The following is a 19,521-nucleotide window of genomic DNA, read 5'->3' as shown; positions in this document are numbered from 1 at the left end:
TATCCGTGGATGCTTCCTAGCTTCCTATTTTGAGTAAAATATTTAAGAAGATATCAACACTTTAAAAATGATCATCAGTGGAAGGCCAGTGACTTCAACATTGGATTTAATTTCCCTCTTTATCACTGGTTCCTCTGTCTCCATTTGTCTAGAATTTCACCTAATTTATTCTCCACTCCAGAAAAATGTTGCAGTCTGAACAAATACTCCCTTTCCTCTTATCTGTTGAGGGAAGAATCGACTGGAGGAACTGTACCTTTAAAAACTGTTAAGCAGCCAGGGTGGTGGTGCACACCTTTAATCCCAGCACTCAGGAGGCAGAGGCAGGAGGATTTCTGAGTTCGAGGCCAGGGCTACACAGAGAAACCCTGTCTCGGAAAAAAAACAAACAACCCTGTTAAGCAAGGCATAATGGCACTCACCTGAGAGCAACACTTGGGGAGCAGTGGCAACTTGGTCTCTCTGAGTTCCAGACCAGACAGTTCTAAGTGAGCTCAGGACAGCTACGACTACCTAGTGATATTGTTTTTTATTAAAAAAAAAAAATGTAATGTAAAAAACTGTTTCTTGAGCCAGGCAGTGGTAGCACAGGCCTTTACTCACAGCCCTCAGGAGGCAGAAACAGGTGCATCTCTGAATTTGAGGCTAGCCTGGTCTACAGAATGAGTTCCAAGACAGCCATAACTACAAGAGAAGCCTAATCTCAAACAAACAAACAAACAAACAAACAAAGCAAAACAGAGCTGTTTGTCACTACACCTCTTATCGGTCTTCAGATAACAGAAGCCTCTAAATCTGTGAACTGACTCTCAATTGTTAACTCCACTCCCCCTATGAAAGCTTCAAGTTTCTGCTAAGGCGATTTTTTTCCATCCCACTTAGAGAATCACATTCAAGCTTCTATTCTAAGGTCATCTCTTCTGTGTTCTTCCTTTCCTAGTTCTCTGTGTTGCTTAAACAGGTGTTCAATCTGCTATGCTAAACTGGAAGCATGGCTTGTCTTTAATTCAATGTTACCCTTTTAGGGTACATAGTGTGAATGTGTGTCTCTGCATACTCAACTATTAATTCTGTACCTCAGAGAGCTAACGGCCCATCCCTGGTCTCATAGTTTGTAAATATTCATTCTCTCTTCTCTACCTAAAGCAATCTAGAAGTGTATCTAATTGGCTTTAATAAAGAGCTGATGGCCAATAACTGGGCAGGAAGTGAAAAGCAGATCTTCAGGGTAGAGAGAGGGACTATGGGAGAAGAAATGTCCAGAGAATGTCTGTATAGATGCATCTGCCAATAATAATTCCGGCTAAGGCAGGAAATAGAAGATGGGACATCCGGGAGGAGAAAGTTCTGAGATAGAGCTAGGCATGGGAAGATCAGCCCGGGAGATGTGAGGAGATGGATGCATGGTACCTGAACACAAGCAGCCAGCCACATGGCAGAATGTAGATTAAAATACTTGGGTTATCTAAGCTATGATCTAGTCAGAGAAGAGCCTAGCTACATGGTCAAGGTATTTATAACTGTATGTTGAGTCTTGAGTATTTTGAGAGCATGCAACTGGGAGGACGAACCAAACCCAACTTGTACAGAAAGAGGCTAGGGAGCCCGTTAACATACAGGCAAGAGCACAGTAGAGAGGTAGGCCTGGCCACATGGCAGGATATAGTGCAGAACTAGTCAGGTTAGAGTAGACCACCCAATGAAAGGCCTAAGCTTTACAATATTAATAAGTCTCAGGGTCATTATTTATATCGTTGGCAGGTCTGAGATAGTCCCATTATATCTCCCAAACACATTTCAGTAAACACTAATCCCAAAGACATTTGATGAAAACATCTTTCCATGGACTAGGGTACAGTTCAGTGGTAAAGCACTCTCTCGTCCAGACTGTAAGAGTTCCTGGGGTTCAATCCCAAGCACTTCTGGGCAAGTGTGGGAAAACTCTTGTATACAACATAAATTAATAAACACTCTGAGCTTCATGTTAAGCAGGCGTTCAAAGTCTGACTAATACCAACAACAAATGTGTAATTAAATACAGATAGCATGTCCTTAAGAAAGGCCTGAAAGGAGTTGGACAGAGGGCCCAGGGAGTAAAGTGTCTGCTGGGCAAGCATAGAAACTTGCATTCGGATCCCTAGAAGCCCCATAAAAAGTGAGAATGGAAGTGGATGACTGTAGTTCCAGAGCTGAGGAGGTACAGACAGGAGGCGCCCAAGGGATTAGCAGCTGGCCAGTGGAACTGAACTGACAACCAAGCTGCAGGTTTGCTGAGAATCCCTGTCTCAAAACGAAGGTTGAGAGTGATTAAAGACACCCAACATCAACCTCTAGCCTCCAAATGCCAGGACACACACACCCACAGGAGCATTTGAACCAATCAGGACAAAACCCTAATGTGTATTAGCACAATCCTCTCAGTATCAGAAACAGAAATCATCAAGTGTCTATCGCTCCTGGTAGTAAATTTTTATTTCTCATTCTATTATTAAATCAACAGGTTGGGAAGTTTTCATTTGTTTGTTTGACATATTCTTTTATTTTAAAGGTACTCTGACACACACGCTCTCTCTACCCTTTCCTCTCCCCTCATGCATGGCCATACACATACACCCCCATCCCCACCAAAGGAAAAGGGAAATGCCTGAGAGACTTTTGTCATAGATTTACTATAAACAAACACAAATCAAAGTTCATCTTTAAAAGCAAAATCCAGAGAGTGCCCTGAGATGATGCTCAGCCAGTCCATGCCAATATCCCAGACCCCAATGTCTGAGACCCACAGGCATTTACCACCTCCCCAAGCTATGTGCAGTAAGGCTACAAGGCAGGCTACTCAACACCAAGTATTCAGGAGATGGTCTTTCAACACATACTTCCTTTCCTTCCTTCTCCCTTCAAGTCAAAAAAAAAGAACAAGGAACAGTAGAAATGACCTCCATGAAAGCAAAACAATGTAGCACATATGATATATATTGTGGAGAGATCTAAGAAGTGCCATTACCAACTATTTTCAAAATCAAAATAGTACTAAGAAATATGGCATTAACACTGAGTTACAACACAAAGGACACACAAGCGGAGTTACTTACTATACAACACCTTCAAGCCATCAGATCTTTCACATAATACATCTTCTCTTATGGTGTTTCTTTTTCTGTAGATATGAATAAGAGTTTAAAAAGATTTTTAAAAACTAAAATTTTGTTCAGTTTTTTAAATCCACTGCCCATCACAATGAAATATTCTTATATACTCAGATCAAATAATAATAGGCTAAACTAGGTTTTAAGATACAATGAACTCTATTAGTATTTAAACAATAATCTTACTGACTTTCACAACTGGCTACTGAGACACGCAGAATAGAGGTCATTACTTATTTAAAGGAGCGGTTGGAAATGTCTAGCAAAATAAGGTATGCATGAGTGCCACTTGCCATCCATTTAACCTTCTCCCTCTAATGACTTCAACGGGCGCTTTATAGAGGCAAAAACATAGCTGCAATCCTTTCCTTAGAGGCATGGAGATGGATAATCTCATCCCAATATCCCACCCACTGCAAAGGAAGCCCCCACACTACTTCTCACACTTATGTATGGTCACACTGAGTCCCACTGTAGACTTAATTACTAACCTCTTGTTGCCTTTGGAGCTCTCATGATAAAAGAGTTGATTCTTAAAAGACCTTTGATTTTCCTTTTCCTCCGTTTCTCTCAACCATCTTTTCACTTGAATCTGTAAGTAAAGCAAAACTACCTATTAAATAAGTACACCAGCATTGCAAGCAGCTTTGCCATTCTCCCTTGTAATTACAAAATTAAACAAACAAAGCCGCCACACTGAAAAGCGCAATCACAGCCTGACACTATGGTTACACCTTTAAACTCAGGAAAGACAAAAAAAAAAAAAAAAAGAAGACTTCAAGACCAGCCTAGGCAGAACTATATAACTTTATAAAGATGATTGGAAAATAGTTTGTCTTCCAGAGAATCTACTTTGACGTTTATTAACACCTACGTATGTTTTGTCCAATAAATGATAATTTGCATAAGTGAAGAAGACATAAACAATGAACTCTATTAGTATTTAAACAATAATCTTACTGACTTTCACAACAGGCAGATCCTTTTGTTTTGTGTATACATGTTCATGTTCAAGTATGAGCATGCTTGTTTAGGCCAGAGGAAGATTCCCGGTGCTTTTGCTCAAGCACCATCCACATTTCTGTTTGGAAGTAGTAACTAAGTAAGTTATGCTGCTGGCCAGTGCGACCTTCTATTCCAGCTATTCTTTAAATACAGGGATGGAACTCAAGGACTCGTGCTTCTGCAGCAAACGCTTCACTGAGCTGTGCCCCTAGCCCTTCTCTAACAACTTTTAGTGCATTGCCATACTGTTTGTACATTATATTGTTGTGCCGAGTTCACGGGAAACCCAGGCGAGCCCAAGAATTGCAAAGTCCGCAACTCGCAAAAGAGTCTTTTATTTTCAAGTTCAAACTCGGTTCAACCACCTCGCACTCACCAGGTGAATGCTGGCAAGCGACCCTGAGTCCAGAAACATTGGGTTTATATACAGTATAGGGATAGTGTGAATATTTAGAGAAAAGGAGAACAGAGGGTGGAACAGTACTGAAGCGGGAGGGGGGTTAACAGGTGTCTGTTCAAGGACTAATTTTATGGCTGTCATAACTGTCTGTGACCTGACCTCTGTTTACCTTTTTCCCATGGTCTCCCTTGAGCTTGTCATTTCTCTAAGGTCTCAAGGACAGGTGCCCGGAGTCCTGCTGCTCATCAGCAGGAGTGGTGAGTGCCACTGCCCATCTAAGGCTAGGAGAGGGGGAAGGAGCCCTGGCTACTGTAGGAGGATACAGCACGCTGTCATAGATTGCAATCAGTTCCTCCCTTAGAGCTATCACACACATGCATGCACAAGTGTGGTTTGTCATTTTTTAAAGTTATTTATCATTTATTTTCATACATTTGTTGTTTCTCATATATCTTACTCACCACTGTTCTATCTTCCTCTTTTCCTCATGAACTCAGTAATGGTTCTATTTATTTTCTTCTTTTTAAACAAGCAAAAAAAATCAACAATAAAATATTAATCATTTGTAAGGGCCAGAGAACAGGATGTGTGCTATGAAACCAAATCTCCTAGAAATGTCAGAAGCTCACCCGTCAGCACGGCTGCTTAAACCTGAGCAACCCTGGCACCATCAAATACTCTAACATGGAAATGGGTAATCTCAAGGGCCTTCAGCCCTGGATGAAGAACTACAGCCATGTAAAGAGATGGTGTTCCCTAAGAAACAGTCCCCAGTTGGTTATCCAATACCAAGGGGTCAGTCCTGAAATCACACATACAAGGAACATTGTATAGCCCCTAGACATTTAGGAACACACACACAGACACACCTATATAACAACAACGAAAGAAAAAGAGGCCAGAGGCCATCAATTTGAGAGCTAGGAAAGCAGGAGAAACCTGAGGAGTTGAAGGAGCAAAGGGTAAAATGATCTAATTTTAATCTGAAAAGCTAAAAATGTTTCTTAATTATAATCATGATTCATACTAAGGAATATCAAGGCCATGTAAGAACACAAATGTCAATTTATATTAGTTTTATTTATCCAATCTCCAAATTATGCTTTTCATAACAACAGTTTTTTTTTAAGATTTACTTATTATGTATTTATAATCCTGCCTGCATGTACACCTGCAGGCCAGAAGAGGGCATCAGATCCCATTACAGATGGTTGTGAGTCACCATGTGGTTGCTGGGAATTGAACACAGAACCTCTGGAAGAGCAGCCAGTGCTCTTAACCTCAGTCATCGCTCTAGCACCCATAAAAACTATTTTTAGATATTTGGAGCTTAAGTATTATAAAAGTTTATCTTTGAATTCAATACAATTAAAACATTTTTGATGAAAAAATGTATTCACTGTGTTGGGCAACTAAGGTGTTTTAAATACAATCATGCTGCTGATGAAGCACTTCCATATGCATGTGACTTCTTCTGAAGCCATTAATCTATTACAGCATTAGGTGGCCACTGTGGGGTGCCTGCTTTAGAAGCCAAAGGAAAAGCAGTCCAGTATTAGTTACTGGCACTAAACGCTGCGAACTTGCCGTGTTTAAGAGAAAGGATGACACACATTAAACCTAAAGGTGAGCCAATTTTAGCTGGAAATCTATCACAGCAAAGCAGCTGCAGCTAACACCATGAGTGAAACTCAAATGAAATCAAAGGCTTACCTTAGCACAACCTTCAAAAGCACTGAGTTCAAACACGGCCTGAAAAGGTTTCCGATCGATTGGACAAGAAGCCAATATCTGAGAAATGATTACAAATGTGTCTTTAGAAGAGATCACAAACTACACTAAATACAATCATAATTCCCCACTATCATAGAAATATATTTTTCTAATTTCAAAATGAAGGAAAGGAAATATTCCCAGACTGTACTATACCACACAGCAAAAGACACCTTCAGCCTGCTTCATTCTTTCCAATGTTTCCTGACTGAGAGATAACACACTGACTGGAGTCAGGGACCAGAGTAAAGAACCCATTCCTAAGAGCCCGTAAGGACGGGCTGCCCAGTGAGAACTCCTGCTAAAACCAAGGCTCAGCCTTGGACCTAAAGAACAACCCTAGAGCTAAGTACTTAGATTCTTTTGTAGCTTCCTAATATACACTTATCTCTTTAAAATTACAATTCATATGCTGAGTTCCATTTTATTTTTTCTCATAAATTAATGACCATACATTGGTTCACAGTAACTTTTCTTAACAGGAGGGCATGTCACAACAGCGTTAGTTTTCATTTTCTTTAACAGACACATAAGGTTGAGCATATTTTATTTAAGGACATATTCAAAGCTTCTTTCTATCCATCCATACTCTTTACCTAATTTTTCTTCCGTTTCTATTTTTTTTCAAATTGAATTATGTGTTCTCTATTTTGTAGGGAAAATTGTCTTTCAATTATTTTATAATTCTAAATCAACCTAATTTAGATATATGTCCCTGTGCTTTCAAAACTTTATATGTATCAACTATAATTCTATTATTAGATAATTTTGGAATTCAGGTAATTCACTTTATACTATTCCTTATGGAAAATGTTGTAATTTTTGCCCATATTTAAATAAGCTTATAGAACAGAGTATGTGTGGCCCCAATCATAAAACACATTTCTACAAAACTCATGGAATTCTTTAAAACCAGCTAAAATATAAACCGAGTTACTTTCTACTAATTTACTAAAATGTATATATTTTTTATTGTTAGTAAGTAGGCTCTGACATGAAAATGTTTCACCATCGGAAAGAGAAGATGAGGACTTACTACAATAAATCAATACTGACAAGATAATAACTTAATGTACTTCCAAGTTCTCAGGACTTAGGATGCTATAAATTTGCTACCAAAAAAATGTGTTTTAAAAGAGCAAAACAAAGTATTTTACGTCTTAGTCATAATGCGTTTCAATTAGCAATTTTAATTTAAGGAACTGGATGTCCTAACAATAAAGCTGCTTGTCAGCAAAAGCTATAACATTTCTTAGAGATTAGTAAAAGCTATAACATTTCTTAGAGATTAGTAAAAGCTATAACGTTTCTTAGAGGTTACATTCTTAGACTTATATTGAAAATATCTAAAGTACTCTTCATTTTCCCAAAGTTTTTGAATATATTAATTTTATTTTAAAGGTAATTTTAAAAGATTAAACAGTTAATAAATGAAAATTAAAATGCACAGCGGCTCTGTATTTACTGTCTTTCACATTTCCTCTTTGTCCAAACTCTGGCCCTATTACATAAACTCTTTGTGCTTCATGTACTTAATTTGTGAAAACAGGGATAAGAACTTTAAGGTTAATTTATGTTAACTGACTGTTAGCAATTCTTAGAGATGTTCCTCTAAGAATGTTTGTGGTATATACTAGCTCCTACATAAGATCCAGTCTAACTACACTGAGAAACACCTACGTCAACAAAAGGACAATCTACAATGTGATATAGGAAACATGAGTCCTCAAATAATTTATTTTGTTGGCCAACCTATAATAAATTTATGACCCAAAGAAATAAGATTTATCAAATCAGCTGGTACCTGAAATTATACAGTCTCACTGTGTTTCTTATTAAATTTCCTCTTGACATCAACTAGCCATCATTCTTTCTTTTTAATTTTTAAAGTACCAAGATGTTAACCTGATCCATTCCTGCTTTGACATGTTCCAAACATGTGGGTTCTAGGCAGGATCTCCATCTTTTTTCCCACTATGACGACCAGTTTGTATCTGACTAGACTCATTGAATAAGGATCTCCACTGCTATAACAAAAACATACATACAAAGGAAATCAGGGAAAACCTGGCAGGAATGAGAAACTCTACTAAGTTATAGTCTAGACACATTTAACAATCCTCATAATGATGACTTAATTAACATCAGAAAATAACTCACTTTGACCCAATCTTACCAAAGAGGAAATATTAATACCCTAAAATTACATTATCTTCTCCAGGTATGAAAAGTTTAAATAAATAAACCCAGAAAAATAGATAAGATGCTTTCTCTGGGACTAAGAAACAATGCCCATATGTAATCTTAAACACATCTAACTACTGTAGAAGAGTATTTCAGAGACGAAACAGAAATCTATTATTTATTCTCCATTTTCATAGTACACACAAATTAAAAAAATCAATGGAAAATCAAAACATGTTTTAAAAATTAAGAAACATAATTTTCCTTAATGTCCCCTTTAGGTATGAGAGTTCATTAATATATACAAGTATCCATCCACACATCATGTAATAATGGCATTAACAGAAAAGTTTTACAAATGGGATTTTTTTTTTTTGCTTTGTTTTGTTTCAAAATGGCTTAGATTGTCTATTTTAAGGCATTTATAGGGGATTCCCATCCCTACATTTAGCAGATAGTGAGACAATCCCAAGATAGTTTGGTCTTTAAAATAGCATTTTCAAAGTAAAGTTTGACTAGAAATACTGACTGATTTTTTTGGTTTTTCAAGACAGGGTTTCTCTGTGTAGCCATGGCTGTCCTGTAGCCCAGGCTGGCCTGGAACTCAGAGATCCGCCTGCCTCTGCCTCCCGAGTGCTGGGACTAAAGGCCACTAACCGACTGATTGAATTTTTAAGCTGCAAAGTTTTAAGAGCTCCTATTTAAAGCTAATGTAGAGAAAATTTAATATTTTAAATGAGTTTAACTTTAAAGACTATCAAACTGTTTTATATGTAAAAACTTTAATATTCATTATTTTGATTACTTATATAACAAAAATATCATTATTCAACTATTTAATGTGACTTTAAGTAATTTTAAAAATATCGAATTAGTTCCATAATCAAAGTATCTAAAAACACAATTCAACTTTATGATACAACTACAAAGTTAATAGAACTTGCTCACTGTTTTACGTACAATGTATATTAAAAGCAGAGCACATATCTTATAGCAAATGCTCTGTACTACTGTTATATAAGAGGGAAAATTTGATAGAAAAAAACTTTCCTGATGATTTCAGTAAAACATACCCTAGTATTCTGAAGCGTTGTAAATTCCCAGTTCAGACAAACTCATATTTAAATGTAAGAACAGGAAACCTTCCTTATTTGAGAATTCAGCTTCCTGATGCTGCTCTATCCTCAATCACAAAGGCTGCCTATAGATAGCCCCTCCTAGAGAGAGAGAAGCAAGTGTTAAACACTGAGTCTCAACACCTATGCTTACAGCGAAGTCTCCCTGTTCACAGGGACCTACACCACCTTCTCTGCCACTAAGAAATAAAGCACATTATCTACAAAATTACAGTTCAAAATCAAAGAGGGCCTAGGATTGCAAACCGTTAGATGGTCGGTGCTTACTTCCTCAGTGATAGTTCCAACACAGCTAGCCATGGACCTCCAAAAGGCTCACCTGGAGCCAAGCTACATGTTCCCTATCACACCTAAACATTCATCCCAAAACCCTCTGTCAAGGCACATTTAGTTCTTGACAGCAGCTTTCAAAAGCATATGCATAAAATTAACAGCTGTCAGTGGTAATATTAACACTAGGAATATATTCAGCATATCTACTCAAAAGGAATGTTTTCACACTTCCCAAGATACACTCTAACTCTAGGGTAGACTTACACTTTCTCTTAATGTCATCTGACATCTAATGATGATTAAGGTTTTTTTCCTAGTATAAAAACAGAAAATTCAGGAAATTGACTGTATAAATCATTTTAAATATTCTGACATTTGCAACTGGTGTGTGGCATGTGTGTATTTTACCTGATGGGTGAAAAGAATATTAAAGAATCTCACAGTATTCTTATATTCTTTAGATAACAACGTCAACTGCTCTGAGATGTTTGCCTTTGCTGTTTAATCTGAAACCACACTTGCACCTGCCTGTACCAGCCCTGCCCTTCAGGAGCTCCGGGTCGCCTGGTGAATGAACATCTTCAGCTAACTGTCCAGTCTGACTTCACTAACCTTTTATTCTCAGACTGAGCTGTCAGCATTCCACAGGTATAGAGGAAGTTCAATCAACTCTTTATGTAGGGAAACTAATTACATTTTTAAAATGCTTAAAATACTTAAAAGAAATATGTAAGAAGAACTGGGGCTGATGAGACAGCTCAGAGGTTGAGCACACTGACTGCTCTTCCAGAGGTCCCGAGTTCAACTCCCAGCACCACATAGTGGCTCATAACCATCTGTAATGGGATCTGGAGCCTCCTCTGGCACACAGGTATACATGCAGGCAGAACACTGTACATAATAAATACAGGGAAACACCTCAGACGCTATCAAGACTAGGCTAGCTCTATATACTAGCTCTATGTACCGTCAACACTGCATGTCCTTGCAGTGCAGCGCATCTCAGAGCATGGACTTTGCATATTCAACACTTGAGGTCTTAGTTTAATCCTCAGCACCAAAAATAGTGAGAACTACACTAAGCCCTTTAAACATAGAGTGTTTCTAAGTTCTCAAACCATAACTTTCTAAACACCAAACTTTTATTTTAACTATCTTCTGGTGACTGTGCCAAGGTAAAAGGCAAACAAGAAAACAAACCAAAAAAAAAAAACCTATTCTCATATTAATGCATATAGGTGGGATACTTTGTCTGTGAAGGATCATAAATATGGTCAGTTGCCACTATTTCTATTGATGCATCAGACTTTTCTAGTCTTCATGCACATGGACATGAGAATATGTCTGTGCACCATGTCAGTGCAGGAGCCCCCAGAAGTCAGAAAATGATGTCAGATCCCATGGAACTGTAATTATAGACTATTGTGTGCCACCATGTAGATGCTGGGAACTGAACCAGGTCCTCTGCAACAATGGTCAATGCTCATAATTGCTGTGCCGTACTTCCAGCTCAGAAATGCAGTATGTGAGATAAGGAAATACCTTAGGTAGGGTAGTAAACGTTAGCACACTGCCTCTAGTATACTTAGCAGTACAAAGGCCTTCCCTCAATTTCAAGACTCTTAGCTCTAATAGTAATGGTTTAATTTTTATTATGTCAACAGGTCATTTCTGCCAATTATTAAATATCCTATTTCTCTTTCTTCTAGTCCCCATTTCTCTTATTTCAGACAGAATCTTGGTATATAGACCTAGCTAGCTTGGTACTTGCTATGTAGCCCAACCTGCCTACCCTCTAAAATCCTCCTGTCTCAGCTTCACAAGTACTGAAATTGCAGGTGTACACCACCACACTGGTTTTTCAGAACTCTATATACTCTGGTTATACTTTAAGCTAAGAGGCTTACCACCAATTCTTGTAACTGGCCACCATTACAAGAGACTCAATGTGTTCTAGTGTACCTATGGTGGGCCATTAGGTTCTGGAGCCATCAACATTGGTAGAGGGAATATCAAGCTGAAATCTTTTGCCTAAGTAAAGTAGATTTTACGACATATCTATAGATGGTCATTTACTTTAACACTTTAATTTTGCTTATTTGTTTAAATAACCACAGAAACAAGACCTTAGAACATGGAGAAATTCAAACTAATTTTTATTTGAGAAATGGTACTTTAGGGACATGAAAATTTTCAGGAGTGTGTATAATATAAAATCACTAAAGACTAAAATACATTCAAACCTTCGAAATACCAGTTTCTTGTGATAAAATATCTTCAGTGACTAAAGTAAAGTGGAAGGGAAGGGTGTGCTTGACCTCTGTCTTTAGTCCTGCTCAGTGAACTTCAACTACAAACGCAGCAGAGCTAATCCAGAGAAATGATCCAGAATGTGGTCCACGCTTCTTCTTATCATATAGGTTTCCAAGTACAAGCTCACGTGGATCCCTACACTTCTACAAATGGATATTAGTAAGGTTTTAAACTATAGAGTCTTAAATTTTATTTTAACTTTAGGCTACTCTTGAGATATCTGGAAACAAATTACAACTTGAGTCCAGAGCCTTTACTTTTTGCATGAAATAAACATTAAAATAGTGGCCTAAATGAAAGAATGTTGACTATAACCTGCGAAGAGTCTTTACACATACACATTTATTTCTAGTACTGAATCTGAAACAAACTGCATACATCTTTAAACAGGAGGTTGGAAAGAATGAGAGCAAAATCCTTTAATGATGACAATGGAAAAAAAAAAAAAAAAAAAAAAACCATGACATTGAAATCTGATTATATTTTCCAAAGCATTTATATACTTTAAATCCATCCAACTGTTATCACAACAAGACTGGATGGAAATTGAGAGACCTAAGTAACTCTGCAAGCATGCATTTATTCATGATTTATAATGAACAATTTGAGTGTCCCATTGCTAATGGTCAACTTAATGCAAAGGTTGTCAACCTTCCTAAAGTCGCAACCCTTTAATATGGTTCGTTTCTCATCTTGTGGAGACATGAGAATTATTTTCATTGCTACTCTATAATTCAAATTTTACTACTGTTACGAATCCTAATGTAAATATCTGTGTTTTCAGATGGTCTTTAACGACCCCTGCCATAATCCATAGGTTAGACCCGATGACGTAACGTAACGGCTTACTTACTGATGGCTGCTATATCCACCAAGGACAAGGAGATAGTTCAGAATGTTCTCTCTCTCCCCTTTTAAGGTTAATTACTTCGTTAAACAGTAACACAACTCCACACCACCCCGCTATCACAACTAAAGACAGCAGTACAACAGTACACATAACTTGCTTTTGAAAAGCAAAACAATTTCACTTCAATAAATTATTTATTTTCAAAAGAACATTAGAGGCTGGAAAGATGGCTGAGCAATTAGAAACATGTACTGCACTCTTGGAGAGGATTCAAGTTTGGTTCCCAGCACCCATGTTAGCAGTTCATAACTGACTGTAACTCCAACTCTAAGGGCTCAGACAGCCCCTGCTGGTCTTTGTAAGCACATAGTCCCATACACACACACACACACATACACACACACACACACACACACACACACACACACACACACACATAAATAAAAACAAGTATTTCTTATGAAGTATCAAAAAACAAGGAATACATTATATGTAAAAAAAAAATGTGTTGATTTTTACATATACTGCCAGGTATTCTCAAATTTAAAATAAATGAGCTAAAATATAGCTAAGTTTACTAGTGTTTATGCATTAAATATGTGCAGTCTACAACCTAGCAGTTACAACGTCTCCATATGAACCCTAAAGAGACCTGCTTCATGTACATCATGATAAAGCTTATGTTGAAAATGCCCTGGAGGTGGTAAAGGAAGGAGACTCATGTCTACACATTCTATCTTAAACACACACACACACACACATCTTATTTTGTTTGAAATTCATAATTATGTAGTCACTGAACACAATCAGGAAAAGACCAAAGCCTTCAGCTCATGCAGAAACAGGGTTTGATGCGTGGCACATTACACCTACATATCACAGACACAGCAGATCTACAGCTGAGTGATGGACAAAGCGGCCATGATCAACACTGCAGTGCACCTGGAGAGTTACCAACAGTATTCTGCCCAAACTCACAGTATTTTCTCAAAATACATTTCCACCTATCCTTAAGTCTCTTTTTGTTAAAGCTAGTTAGGTTTTTAATCTAAATTATGTTTCTTCTTATACTCTTATTAATTCAACTAGTATAACAAATCTCTTACAAAAGTTAACCAGAAAGCCAGCATTCACTATACACAAAGTCAGTTCTTTCAACAATATTAAGGAACATAAGTACAAGAAAAAAATAACTTTGAGATACACCTAATTCTTTACTAACTTTTATACATTGACAAAATACTACATCAGAAAACATAATATAAAAAACAGTAAATGTTTGATTTTATAATTTATAATAACAGGGCTTAAGATTAATATATACTTCAATTTATCTGGCCCAAATTGATTCACTATAATGCAGTCAAAGCCCAAGATATCTTCTTAATTATTTTTATAAAGAATCTTAAGTAAAATTTCTAACTCAGACTCTTAAGTTAGTTTACACTAAAGACCCCTAGACTTTATTTAAAGTGTAAAACACTGTGGCAGCTATTCTGATTATTCCAGAGGTTTACAGAAAGAAATCAAATAACCTATGTGAAAATTCTCTGAAAAACATTTATATAAAAAGTAGACAGGGATGTTATCAGTAGCAAGCAGGTAATATCGTGCAAGGGTCAGAAGGCTGTTTGGCCTGCTTTTCCTGTAAGGTTTTCTTCAAAGTACAAATTAAAATTGATTACAAAAGAATGAAAAGACTGAGTTTAAAAAAAAATGGAAGAAAATATGAAGACAGATTTTAAACAAACAGGGGGGAAATTTTTTAGGGAAAAACTTAGTATGCGATAGTGTATGAAAGGCAGTGGCAATAAGTGAAATAAAATCATGATAAGAAATTAAATGCTCATTCTCAGACTTACCTCTGCCCATTTAAGAATACAGGCCATACAGAAGACATGACCACAACTTTCTGGAGAGCCAACTTCCTTCCCTAACAGGCAACTGAGACATACTGGACATCTGTCTGCTTCACTGCACAGTGAGCCAGAGGCGTCAGCATTGTTTCTGTTTTCTTCACCTGCAAAGAAAAAGACAGGCATGCTTTCAAAGGCCCCAAAACCAATGGTTTATACTTAACAATATGGCTGCCTACATCCTCAAAGGGCCAGCCCTGCTTCTTTGCAACTAGCTCTTGGATGTCAAATGACAAACACACTCTTGAAGTTCAACAGCACGAGCATTTACTTTTTGTGTGCCCTGTGTGTCTGTGTGTGCTGTATGTGTGTGTGGATGTTGTGGGGGTGATGTATTTATCTGTGTTGTATCTTTGTGTGTGTGTGTGTGTGAGAGATTTCTAGGAAATTTAACCCAGACTTTGTCTATACTACACACATGCCCTACCACTTAGCTACATTCACAACCAACTTTCTTACATACTTCAGTGGGGAAGGGGGACATAATGGACCATGGTTTATTTTTAATTATTATTTACCTGGTTCAGAATTTTCAAATAAAAATGACTATACTGACAAACCTAGTCACATTACTTCTACCATATCCAATAGTAACTTGTTTCTTTTGCTATATCAATATTTTTTAATGCATAGAAGAAAAGCAATTCCTTCCTTGCCCTCCCCTCAGTTAAAACAAGGTTTCTCAAGACAGGTGGTGACGGTGCACTCCTTTAATACCAGCATTTGGGAGGCAGAGGTAGGTGGATGTCTCAGTTCAATACCAGCTTGTTCTACAGAGTGCATTCAGGATAGCCAAGGATACACAGAGAAATCTTATCTCAAAGAATCACTTGCTTCAAACTCAGGATATTTCTATCTCAGCCTCCCAGGTACTAGGAGCACAGGGGTGAGACAAGAAGCCAAGATAAACCCTAATATACATTCTCCCATATGTCTTTTCTTTCTTCATCGAACACTGGAGTACTATACATATTAATCTGCTTCTCAAAACAACTCACTAGTGGACATTCATGTGTTCTCCGCCACTGGCTATGACAACGGATGCTGAGGATAGAGCCCAGAGTTCCACACATTAGGCAAGTTAAGTATTCTACCAAGGAGCTTATATCGCAACACAATTATTTCACATTTCAAAAAGTGTTATCTACAGATCAATTCTTTGAAAATGGATTTACTAGACAGGTGATGGTGGTGTATGCCTTTAATTCCAGCACATGGATGGCAGAGGTAGGCAAGGCCAGTGTGGTCTACAGAGTAAGTTCCAGGACAGCCAAGACTACACAGAGAAATCCTGTTTTGAAAAACCAAAACAAGGAGCAGTGTGGGGTCAACATGTATATTTGTAACACAGGAACAGATATGCCAAATCTGTCTCTGTACCAATTTAAATTCCTAACAATAAAGTAACCAACTTACACAAAAGCGTGTAAGCAAGCAATAGGAACTACATAATTCAACACAACCTGGAGCCATCCAAGCTAGGGGGACAAATTAATCTAAGAGATCAGTATTAAGCCAAAACACTCAAATGAGCTCACATGGTTTCAGTATGAGTTTGGAATGAAGAAAATACAAATTCTATAAAGAATACCTGAGTTGGGCATTTAGGGTTTCAGATTAAATTTTACAAATATAAACTAATATTAGATACACACAAGGTACACAGACATGCAGTGCAAATAAAATACCCATATACATAAAATAAGCAAATAAATAAAAAAGATTAACTTTACAGGGAGAAGAAAATATTAATGCTATTATCAGTTTACAAAGGAAGAATGCTCAGTCAATAACATGCTTGTCAATTCCCAGAAAACACATTTTAAAAGCTGGTCAAGTAACGCATGCATTTTGGCTCTAGTGCTGAGAAGACAGAGACAGGCCAACTGCTGAAGCTTGCTGGCCAGCCGACTTGGAAACTCCCAGACCAGGAAGAGACCCTGTCTCAAAAACAAAAGTGAATGGTGCCTAAGAACAACACTCCCAACATCCAAGCTTGTCCTCTGGCCTGCACACACGTGTGTGTACACATGCATGCATGCATGCGCGCGCGCACACACACACACCTGCATACCTACATAGGAACACACACACAACCCAGAAATTCCAACAACAAAAAACAAAACAAAATCATCAATTCAAGTAAAAATTTTCAATGAAAACAAGGAAAAGTGTACAATTCTTATGTCATTTATTTCAGAATATAAAAAAGACAGAAAAATTTAGAAACCTTAATTTTAAAGTCTAGTGACACTATTTGACATTTAACATTACCTTCCATGTCTTCATACTCCTGATCACCCACATTCTGATTATATACAGATTTCTTCTTCATCTCTCCTTGTGAAGGAATTTCCTATAGGATAAATCATAAGAGAATGTTCATGTTTGCCATCTCCCAATCATATGAATTTTAAAAGTTTTGAACCATAAGAAGCTACTTTATAAAGAATGAGCCAAACCAATCAGTTTGTGGACAATCTCAGTACTCTTATTAAAATTATTTATTTAGCTATTATTGTTATGCTGTGGAGGGGTGCAAGTCACGGCTCATGTGCAGAGGACAGCTGTGTAGAGCGCTGGTTTCTTCTTCCACCTTTTAGATGGGCTTTAGGGATTGAATTCAGGTTGTTAGGTGCTACAAGTGACTCTGATCATCCCACCTACTCAATAATCCAGTACCCTTTCATAGTACTTACACATCAAGAAACAAAGGGTTGCCTAATTGACAAGACCTAGAATCACCTTGGAAACAAATCTCTCGATATGTCAGACAAGGATTATCTAGATTAGCTTAAAGTGGGAAGATCACCCTATATAAATTCGGGCAGCAGCATGCTCGGAGTTACATAAAGAGGATGCAGTGATCCTGGCCTGCTGACTGTGGAATCCAGGTGTGCAGCTGGCCTCCTGCTCCTGCCACTTAACCTCCCCTTGAATTCCAAGGAAAAATAACCTCTTCCTTCAACTGCTTCTTCTCAGGTATTTTTCAACAAAAAACAAGAAAAGTATGTAACTAATGTAATAAGTTTTATATAATTATTAATTAGCAAGCTTAATAAATTCCACAACACAGACCTAAAACTATGGAAAAGAGATCAACTTAAAATGGAATTAACTGGTAAACTGTGGTTATGTGTAGAACTTACAATATTCAAGAAACAAAATATGGAGAGATATAAGATAGGTTCACAGAAAATCCCCATGTGGCATCTATAACCACATGCAACCTCCCCTGCTATGAACATCCCACACCAGACAGTGCATTTGTTCCAATCAATGAACCTTACTTCCTAGAGTACTACCACTCAATGTCCACACTCTCTGGGTGTTGTACCCTCCGAGTGTTTTGACAAACCTAAGACTTTTAGTAACCACTTACAGCTCTGTGCTTCAGTGCCCTACAACTCATCTATGTTCTTCCTATTCCTGCCTTCCCACTCCAAATCCCTGACAACTATTCATCGTTTTAGCTGTCTCCATAGTTCTGCCTTTGCTACAACATTATCTGGTTAGAATCATAGCTTATATCCTGTTTTCAACTGTTTCTCTTAAGTACAAATGAATTGAGGTTCCCTTTTTCTTAGCATGTATTCCTTATATAAGACACTGAGTTTGATGTGGTATTTTCCTATGTGCCTATTTCACACCATGATCATGATCATATTCATCCTCCTCCATTCTGCCCCGGGTCTTCCCACTAACCCCTGTGATCTCCCTATCAGTCTCCTTCTGGCTTTATATCTACCCCACCTTTTCTAAACCCAGATGAGTGAAAACATGTGACACTTGCCTGAACCTGGCTTTTCTCAGTTAACATGATTTCCAGTTCCATCCATTTTTCCTGAAAATGCCATAATTCCATTTTCTGTTACCATCACCTAAATTTCAAAGTCAAATATAAAGACCTTGAATGTTATTTTTTAAATCAGTAATTCCTTAATGCTTATGAAGTTCCCTGAAGAGAAATATTATATGTATAGAAAGGAATTTACATTTAGCAGATTAAGCCTATGTCTATTAGAAACAACAAAAAAGACCAGAGATGTTACATGCTCATTTCCTACCCAACCAGCCACCATGCACACACACATACATGCACATCCACATACATGCACACACACACACATACATGCACATACACATACACACACACCTATAGGCCCACAAGTCACAATCAAGAGCAGTATAGCCTCATATCTGGCAAGCAAAAGAACTATGGATAGCAGCATATGAAGTGCAAACTTAAAGGTTCTTTGGAAAGTTAGTTGTGTCGGATGGTGTTTTTCTGGGGCAAACATGTGAAGGAGTGTTGTCCTGAAGCAGACAAGTGAAAGGCTAAGGCAGACTCATGAAGGAACGCTTCGCTGAAGCAGACATGGGAGAGAGGATGCTCTGCTAAAGTAAGCACGTGAAAGGACGGGTGATGAAGGATTCTTTTCTAATGACACACATGTATTGGTCCACCTTACATTATGTAGTTGAGCTCTATTTGTCAGGATGAGAGACAGACAGACAGGCAGAC

General features: G+C 37.7%; 1 protein-coding gene across 4 annotated transcripts in view; it reads right to left on the bottom strand.

Annotated features, from left to right (window-relative positions):
• The window catches only part of Scaf11 (SR-related CTD associated factor 11), a 48,311-nt gene that overhangs the window by 14,413 nt on the left and 14,377 nt on the right, over nt 1-19,521 (bottom strand). For 3 of the 4 annotated variants that reach the window (XM_029469602.2, XM_029469603.2, XM_085831745.1), the window contains 6 exons: nt 18,790-18,877; nt 17,271-17,352; nt 14,943-15,100; nt 6,265-6,342; nt 3,638-3,738; nt 3,093-3,157 (listed from right to left, as the gene is read on the bottom strand). In XM_029469602.2, the coding sequence (XP_029325462.1) occupies nt 3,093-3,157; nt 3,638-3,738; nt 6,265-6,342; nt 14,943-15,100; nt 17,271-17,352; nt 18,790-18,861 (556 nt within the window). In that variant the 5' untranslated portion in view covers nt 18,862-18,877. The remainder of the gene's footprint in view (nt 1-3,092; nt 3,158-3,637; nt 3,739-6,264; nt 6,343-14,942; nt 15,101-17,270; nt 17,353-18,789; nt 18,878-19,521) is intronic. The other variant, XM_021183328.3, reaches the window with a different exon arrangement.

This window comes from Mus caroli, unplaced genomic scaffold (genome assembly GCF_978045245.1).
Source record: "Mus caroli unplaced genomic scaffold, Mus_caroli_1 scaffold_16, whole genome shotgun sequence".
Taxonomy (NCBI): domain Eukaryota; kingdom Metazoa; phylum Chordata; class Mammalia; order Rodentia; family Muridae; genus Mus; species Mus caroli.
The sequence above is the reverse complement of the archived record's forward strand: the minus strand, read 5'-3'. Positions and strand labels throughout refer to the sequence as shown.